General features: G+C 44.2%; 1 protein-coding gene across 1 annotated transcript in view; it reads left to right on the top strand.

The window, feature by feature from the left end:
- LOC107123897 (glypican-5-like) overlaps positions 1–3,732 on the top strand; it is a gene marked incomplete at its 3' end in the record, with an annotated part of 220,955 nt that extends 217,223 nt beyond the window's left edge. The window contains exons 5-6 of the mRNA XM_015427244.1: positions 1,665–1,724; positions 3,607–3,732. Of these exons, the coding sequence (XP_015282730.1) occupies positions 1,665–1,724; positions 3,607–3,732 (186 nt within the window). The remainder of the gene's footprint in view (positions 1–1,664; positions 1,725–3,606) is intronic.
- Positions 3,733–9,512: the final 5,780 nt, after the last annotated feature.

The raw sequence follows: 9,512 nt of genomic DNA, 5'->3' as shown, positions 1-9,512 counted from the left end.
GCTCCTAAGAATAGCGACTTTTCTGTTTTATCACCATCTAAATTATTTTTCCCCTTCTTGTATCTTTTTAACTCTGTGAAACCTATCTCTGTGACTATGCTGGCATGGCTAAAAATTGCACAAAACCTGCATGATGTTTTGGTTACTCTTACCATGCATGTTACACCTCTCCAGCAGATGGTAACTTTAGTTGTTTTGCCAAACACAATTCAGAGATGGGCAAACACTGGGAATTGTGCTTTCTTTTAAGCTGGGATTGCAAGAACAAGTGTTGCCACTGACAGCCAGTGTGGTATAATTGTGAGAATGTTGGATTGGATCCGGAACACCCAGGTTCAAATCTCTCGCAACCTAACCTTCTTCACCAGGTTGTTGTGAGGATAAAATGGACAAGGAGAGAACAATATAGTTTGCCTTAGTTTCTTTGAGGGAAGGATGAGATATAAATGTACTAAGTAAGTGATGATCGCGTATACCTCAATCAATAAAGTCAGACAGAACAAAGTTTGAGTCCAGTGGCACCTTTAAGAGCACCACTGAACTCAAACTTTGTTCTGTTGCTTCAGACCAATATAGCTACCCACCTGAATAAAGTCAGATGTTATTGTTAATTTCAGAAATTAACAGTATTGCACAGGCCTACTTCTTGACATTTGGCAACAAAAGAGACTTGGCTACGATATTTGAGCCTCACTGCAACTATACACAGACTGGAAGTACATTCTGTTTAAAACCTCAGCATTTAGGTTTTAACAGGGGAAAGGAGCAGCTGAGGTAATATGATGTCAGGATTTCACTGTATTTTTATTTCCTATGGCACTTTTTCATCCACTTAAACAGTGTGTGGAGGTCCTCTGGACCAATACAAGCATCCACTTTTCATAGGTTTTCCTATACAGACTCCTGAGAGTCATTTTCATTAAAATAAACATATGAGTGGAAAGTTTTTGGAAAGGTCTTCCTATTTAGATGGTGCCCTTTTATTTGTAATGATTTCAGTGAGACTAAACTATCAGATATTTATTTATTTAATCCTTTCTTTGCTATGTACTTAAGGGCGGCAAGAGCCTGTGCCTTGTCCCCTTGAACATGAGTAATTTTCCATATATGACACCTACGTGCATATTAAGTTCTCATCAACAGAACATTAGCCCTGCTTTATTCTCACAACCCTTCTTCCATTATAGTGCATTTGGATACGGCTGATTAGTTCCATAGATTTAACAGTTTAAGCCTTCATTTTATAATGGTGCATTCTTTTAAAAAATTGGCGAAGGCTGCAGTCCTCAGGATATTTACTAGGGAGTAGGTCCTGTTGAACTCAGTGAGATTTACTTCTGAGTATACATACTTAGGATTGCATGGTAAATTTTCTTTTTAAAATCTATTTTAGAGTAAAGTTCAAATCTGCAAGTAGAGGGCCCATCCAGCAAGAATTAAGCTTTGGATGAGCTGTGCCATTATTATTTTTTAACTATTGATCAGAGCATATTTAAATTGCATTTATTCTTTTCTGGTATAATCCTGTGCATGATCTTGATTATCTTTTCTTTCAAATAATTTATTACTTTTTTTTGTTTCTCATTTCTTCATTTACCTGAATCCCCACTTTCCTTCCTTCCCCCATTTCCTGACTGATGATTATTCTCCCTGGCCCATTCCAGTTCTCTGCCTCTGAAAGCTTCAAAGAATGACAAATCCAGAAGTTTGAAAAAAATGTCCCGGTAAGATTGAAAAAGAAGCTGACCTGCTTTATCTGTGCATTTAAAATGAGCTCCCAAATATTAAAGGCTCTTGGGTTGTTTCTAGGCATCCAAGGGGCTGGAGCTAGCAGTTCCCTTCTACTGAGTGAGAAGCATTCCATTCAAAGAAGGCTCCTTCCCCTGGAGAACTCCAGTAGAAGATTACTCACTTAGTGGCAGGGAACCTTTGGATCTCCCTCAGTGTTTTGTTCAGTGATACCATGAAATGCCTTTCAAGTGATCTTTTAGTTCTTATAGAATATTCTAAAAGAGAGTCTGTTCTTAACTGAAAACATAGTTAAAAGTTTTGCTGAAATATTATTTTGAAATTAGGTAAATACCGTCGAAATCAATTTTTAAGAAGTCTCCCCTTAAGCTTTCTGAAGAAAATGTGAGTAACAGGAACAACAGACTTTAAATGAATGAATGAGCTGCAGGTCTAACACAGTTTTCAGGCTATCCATTATATTAGTAAAGGTATTATGCCGTTGGATTTTGTGTCAAGTAAGAATTATATTACTAGGAAAATCTATACCATCCTAACCTATTTGCCTCAGAAGCTCTTCTCAACCAGTCTGCTCCCTTTACCTGGAGCAAAAACCAAAATGCATTTTAAAAACTACAGACATAATTCTGTGTTCAGTAATACTTGTACACAGCTCTGGACTCATGGGGGGAAGGAATGACAGTGGCATGAGAGTCCTGTTCTATGTACAAGATCAAACCAGAGAGGGACACAATTGTTCCCTGTGTTTCTTGTTTCTACTCACATATCATTCATGTTGTTGTTTTGACAGCAAGGGCTGCGCACATGAGATGCTGAAAATATCCCATTGTTTTTCCTCCTAGATATTAGAATCTATATGAAATTGGGGAAATACTGGCATTTCCAACTGGTTGCTGTTATTCAGTATTTTATTAGTCACATGATATATGTAATGTATGTAAACTCATAGCAAAAATCTGGGAATTGCCACTTGGGATGTCTTGCCTTGGCTACACACAACACACACAAACAAGAGCAGGTTTAGTGAGATGATGAGTTCTCTTGGAATACTAAAGTAGAGGAGGTGACAAATGACCTGTTGACCTCCATGTTGGCATATTTGGATTGCCTAGGGTGCAATTATGGATTCTGCATAAATTTTAGAATTAACTCTCCCTGCTGACTGTGGTATGATTAAAAGTATGATTTTACATCATAGGCAAGAAAAAGTTTATTGTAAACTAAGTTCAGGCAACTCAACCCTAAGCACATTTATTCAGAAATAGGTCACAGGAATCACAATAGTTACTGATATAACATTGAATAATGCATTATTTTTATGTGATGCATTTTGTAATGTGCGTATTTCACAGTTTAGGGGCAAATTTCACTTTACATGCAAATGTGACTATTTAAACCATAAACTGCTGTTTCTTGTAGCGAAAAGCTGCTTTGGATGAAGGCAATTTTAAGTGGTGGAGGGGGTGATAAATCATCACCACCCATTGGTTTTCTACTGCAGCTCCCTCCAGCTCTTCCCCCCCTCTGTGCTCCAGACATGTGCTTGAGGATAAAAACACACCTGTAGGATGTGGTAGGAGGAAGCAACTTGGAGGGTCATGGAAGGGGATGGCTTAATTATGCCCTTTCCCAACCATTTTGTCACTCAGAGTCTACACTTCCAAAGTATAAGAAACACGTGTGTTAGTATGTAACATGCAGCTTGACCCTCTGAGTACTGTTGCTGTTATTGGTTGAGCTAGCCACTAAAGTCAAGAGCAGGTGTATTTCCAACACAGCTACTGCATTATTAAGTCCTAGGAAGCAATTTAGAATGCCAATTAGCATTCTTGCTAATGTTGCCTTTCTAATTTCTAGGGAGTTCATCAACTACATGAAACGATCCAGAACTCTTTATGCCTCTTTATCAGAACGACTCTGTGATGGGGATCTAGTGATGAAAGACAGCTCAACTTGCTGGAATGGAGAGGATGTTGTAGAAAGGTAATTGTGAGAATGCAGTTCATTTGGAGAATGGGTCACATGTTGATACATAATTGTTTTCCTGCATATGTTTTCAAAGCTCCATTACATAATAAACATTGGTGGGGGAGATGTTCAAAATAATAGTGCTGTTCATTTTGCTTGTCTTTTATATTTGACAATGGATCTTCGGACTGAGGATAGAACAGCTCATGTGACCTGGGCTACTGAGCAAGGGAGATTTTTCATTCTTTACCAACTAACTGTCTCTCTGTGTGTATGGTTGGAGAGAATTTTTTATATACACAGATGGGGCCAAAACCGGGAAATAGCTATCACTGATTTCAATATGCATTGTTTCAAAATGGTGTGCTTAATGGAAGCCCTAAGTATACTGCACATTTCTGGCTTACCAGGTCTGTTGTCCAGTCTGTTATGACCTGTAGGCTCAATGTGCTTAAGATCACTCTGGCCTAATTTGTTTCATTTTGCAATGCATTATAAAGGTGAAAATGAATCCTCTTATTTAACTGAATATTATGTTGTTCTGGTGGTTTGTATTTCATTACTGATACTGATACTTACTGATACTGATACTTCTGGATCACAAGAGTTGCAGTTAAAAGAATTTTTGTTATCTGTATGGAAGAGAGCAATGTATGTTACCTAGTGCTGAGATATTGGCTTGTTTGAGACATAACAGGAAAATATGGTTTTATGGTTTTATGGTTAGTATGGTTAGTAGATGAAACCAAAACTTAGCTTAAAGATGATAAGTCAAAATTGTGGTTACTTTGATCAATCCCGGGTTTATCACCTTTACTCTAGCTGGGGAGGAGAGTGCTGGGGATCAGCCAGGCTTATGCTAGGATGTCTGCATTCAGCACATTACAAGAAGCCATAGGAGTATTGATTTAGACATAATATAAAGCCATGGTTTCATTAAACAAATAATGGCTGCGGTCACACGGAGCATTAGGCACGCTAGAGAGACGGAAGATAGGCATATTTTCCAGGTGCGATCTCACCACCACATCTGGGAAGCATAGAGCTTCCATGGCTCACCCGAGGCTTCACTCCGAAGATGCGCTGTAAAAAACGAGTACCTCCGAGGTACTAGTTTCCGGAAACTGCGGGGCATGGGCGGGCGTCTGATCGCGTTTCCGGTGGTAGTTCCTGTGCCCGCCCATGTCCCCTCGCAAAAGTTTTTTTCCCCAAGTCTCCACGGATGCGCACAAGCACCCAACAGAGCATGCGCACACTTTAGGACCACTGCTTCATATGTTTATCCAATCCCCTCTTAAAACTGTCTTTGCTTGTAGCCTCACCACTTCTTGAGGCAGTGAATTCCATGTGTTAACTACTCTTTGGATGAAGAAGTACTTCCTTTTATCAGCTCTAAGCTTATTGCTCATTAATTCCATTGAGTGCCCATGAGTTCTTGTATTATGAGAAAGGGAGAAAAGTACTTCTTTCTCTACCTCATGCATAATTTTGTAAACCTCTATCATGTCACCCCTCAGCTGTTGTTTCTCCAAGCTAAAGAGTCCTAACCTCTCTAACCTTTCTTCACAGGGAAGGTATTCCATCCACTTAATCAGGGCTTTTTTTGTAGAAAAAGCCCAGCAGGAACTCATTAGCATATTAAGCCACACCCCCATGCCTCCACATATCCCTCTGGAGCACCTCACAGTCCTCCCTGGTTCTAACCTCCTGAACAACTTAGTGTCATCCTCAAACTTAGCCACTTCACTTCTTACTCCCAACCTTAAATCATTAATGAACAAGTTAAAAAGCACTGGACCAACTACTGAGCAGGCCCTATCCCACTGATTACCCCTTTCCACGGTGAAAACTGCCCATTTATACTTACTTTATGTTTCCTGTTAATGAACCAGTTTTTAATCCACAAGAGGACTTGTCCTCTTATCTCATGACTGCTGAAATTACTTAGGAGCCTTTGATGAGGAACTTTATCAAAAGTTTTCTGGAAGTCTAGGTAAAACAACATCTATTGGGTCACCCTTGTCCACATGTTTGTTCACTCCTCAAAGAACTCTAACAGGTTAGTGAGACAAGATCTTCCCTTACAGAATCCATACTGATTCTTCCGCAATAGCTTTTGTTCATCAATTTGCCTACTAATTCTATCTGTAATAATGGATTCCACCAACTTACCTGGTATCGACATTAGACTGACTGGCCTGTAATTTCCCAGATTTCCCCTGGAACCTTTTTTAAAGATGGGGTTTACATTAGCTATCTTCCAGAAACAGAACAGAGACAGATTTTAGTGATAGATGACATATTATTGTCAGAAGATCCGCCAGTTCACATTTGAGTTCTTTCAGAACTCTTGTATGTATGCCATCTGGGCCAGGTGATTTGTCAGTTTTTAAATTGTCCATCAGTCATAGTACCTCTCTTAGGGTACCTCAAGCCAGGATCTGAAGCTGATCTTGTATTATATTTTGTATTCTGTATTAAGTGGTACCCAGGTTCAATCCTGGATTGTTTTCTGCTAACACTGCACACCTATCCTGCAATCACCTGCCATTCCTAGGGAAGCCGAAGTTCCTTCAGAGAAACTTCCCTGCCATCCTATTGCTGGTTTGGTGTAGTGATTAGGAGCACAGACTCTAATCTGGGAGAACTGGGTTTGATTCCCCACTCCTCCACATGCAGCTGCTGGTGTGATCTTGGGTCAGTTACAAGTTCTTTCAGAGCTGTTCTCTCAAGAACAGTTCTAAAAGAGCTCTCTCAGCCCCACCTACCTCACAGGGTGTCTGTTGTGGGGAGAAGGAGGGAAGGAAATTTTAATCCACTCTGAGACTCCAAGTGAAGGGTTGGGTATAAATCCTGTAATGTATTGAAATGATTACATGAATCACCTCATAGGACTCCCCTGTTAAGCTTCGAGCCAGACCAGGGCTCCTCTGAGCGAACTTCCTATTGGTCGCTTCGTAACAGCGACCAATCAGAACGATACCATTCCCTAGGAGGGAAAGACTCCCATTGGTCTTTATTCTAGCAATCTCATTGGTTGTTATTTGTAAATAGGCGTGGCTACATTAGCCCGGTTATGTTTAAAAGGAGCATAAGCTCCCACTGTTTTCTGTTCTGGTTTCTTACTGAGTTAGTGCTTGCTCGTTACTTCCAATAAAGCTGAATCACTTGCTGAATCACTGTACGAGTCCTTTGTTAGCGCGATCTAACAATTGGCGACGAAGGTGGGATTTAGAGCAGGTAGGCAGCCCTGCGGACATCCACACTTCGGACTCGGAAGAAAGCGGGCAGAGCACAGCAGCCGATCTGGCGGAGGCGCCACCAGCTCCGGTGCCCAAGTCTCCCCCGATGGCTGGAAGCCAGAAGTTCGAGTGCTTCGAACCCTCCTCAGAAGACTGGGACTCCTACCTGTCCAGGTTCGAGTTCCATCTGGAGACCCACGACATCACCGATGAGGCGAAGAAACGAGCATGCCTCCTGAGTTCCTGCGGGAAGGGGACCTTCGACATAGCCAGGTCGTTGGTGGCCCCAACTGATATAAAGACTGTCACCTACGCTGACATCACGGAGAAGCTTAAGGCTCACTATTCTCCACAACCGTCGGAGATCGCCTGCCGGCACGCTTTTTACAAGCGGAACCAGGCCGGAGGCGAGACCATCGCAGATTTCGTGGCGGCCCTTCGCAAAGCCGCACGGCCATGTAATTTCCACAACGTGGAGGAAGCCCTCAGAGACCGTCTCGTCTGCGGTCTCAAAGATGAAAGGCTGCAACAGAGGCTGTTCGCCCGCACCACCCTGACCTGGGCAGTGGCCTACGAAGAGGCCGTGGCCGCGGAAGCAGCGGAGAAGTCCACGAAGGAGGTCCGCCAGCGGGTGGCAGAGCCCAGTATACACGCTCAACGAGACAGCGAGGGCGAAGACGCGGATGATGACGTCAACGCGGTTCGAGGCAAGCGGACCCCAGCGAAGACTACCAACGTCAAGCCTTGCTCCGGTTGTGGCGGGAAGCACCAGCGCGACTCCTGTTGGGCTCGTGATGTCGACTGCAGAGCGTGTGGGCGGCGTGGTCATCTGGCCAGAGTCTGCAGATCAGCGAAGAAGGATCCCTCAACTAACAACCGGTCAGCGCAGAGGGGCACTCCAGTCAGCACCCAAGGCAAGACCCGTTCCTCAGCATCGGAAGCAAGCTGCCAGTTGACGGCGACCTTGTCGAGCGCATCGGCCGTAAATCGCACCAGCAGCCAGGGCAAGATCACCGTGACTCCACTCCTCGACGGCCGACCCTGTACAATGGAGGTGGACTCAGGATCGTCCGTGACGGTGATTTCTGCCGCGTCCTGGCGCCAGTTGTTCCCGAACCGAAGCCGGCGGCGGCTCCAGCCTGCGGGAACCAGAGTGTCCGACTTCCAGGGCAACCGAATTCCCTTGGCCGGACGGGACTCTGTTACTGTTGAGTATAAGGGGAAATGTGTTAAACTGTCATTCCTGATTGCAGAGGGAGACCGGGTTAACCTGCTAGGGTTAGATTGGTTTGAGCCATTGGGCATTGGTATTTCTGGGATTAACAGGATGTCTGAAAATAAATGGGGCATGCTGTACGACCTGTTCCCTGATGTATTTGCCGAAGGGTTGGGGAGGTACAAGGGCCCCCCGGTTGCGTTTGACTTAGATCCGTCAGTCAAACCTATTAGGTTGAAGTATCGGAAAGTACCTGTGTCTCTCAAACATAAGGTGGAAAAAGAGATTGACAAACTAGTTGAGCAAGGGGTTTTAGAGCCAGTACCATACAGCAAATGGGAGACCCCGATCGTAACCCCTGTCAAATCAGATGGGTCCATACGACTATGCGCCGATTACAAATGTACGATTAACAAGGCGCTGCAGCAACATTCGTACCCGGTCCCGGTAATAAGCCACATTTTGGCTTCCCTGGGGGGTGGCAAGATTTTCGCCAAATTTGACCTGGCCCAGGCATACCAGCAGTTGCCTGTCACCCCGGAGGCTGCCGAGGCCCAAACAATTGTAACCCACCAAGGGGCTTTTAAAGTGAACAGGCTGCAATTCGGGGTCAACGTAGCACCTGGGATTTTTCAGGGCCTCATGGAACGTCTACTAAGGGGGGTACCTGGCACAGTGCCCTATTTTGACGACGTGCTGATTGCGGGCGGGTCTGAACAGGAACTACTGGACCGGGTTAAAGAGGTCCTCAGGCGTTTTCAAAATGCCGGTCTCAGAGTTAAGCGCTCAAAATGCACGCTCGGGGTGGAAAGTGTGGACTTCCTGGGGTTTCGCATTGACGCAGAGGGAGTCCACCCCACGGATGAGAAGGTATCTGCAATCCAAAACGCCCCCAGGCCGGTGAGTAAGAAGGAGCTCCAATCCTTTTTAGGACTCCTGAATTTTTATCATGCGTTTTTACCGCATAAGGCATCAGTGGCGGCCCCTTTGCACGCGCTTTTGCACAAGGAGGCAAAATGGAAGTGGGGGCAGGCCGAGGAAAAGGCTTTTGTGGGAGTCAAGGAGCTGCTGACATCTAATGCCGTACTCACGCATTATGATGAACACAAGCTCCTGGTGTTAGCTGCTGACGCTTCACCTTTTGGAGTAGGCGCAGTTTTAAGCCATCTGATGCCTGATGGGAGCGAAGCGCCTATCGCTTTTTATTCTAGATCACTATCTGCGGCAGAGCGGAACTATGCCCAGATAGACAAGGAGGGTCTGGCGTTGGTAGCGGCTGTCAAAAAGTTCCATGATTTTATTTTTGGCAGACGATTTTTGCTGGTCACTGACCACAA

The sequence above is a fragment of the Gekko japonicus genome, unplaced genomic scaffold, assembly GCF_001447785.1.
Source record: "Gekko japonicus isolate JY-2015 unplaced genomic scaffold, Gekko_japonicus_V1.1 scaffold1273, whole genome shotgun sequence".
NCBI lineage: Eukaryota > Metazoa > Chordata > Lepidosauria > Squamata > Gekkonidae > Gekko > Gekko japonicus.
This window is presented reverse-complemented; position numbering and strand designations above follow the sequence as displayed.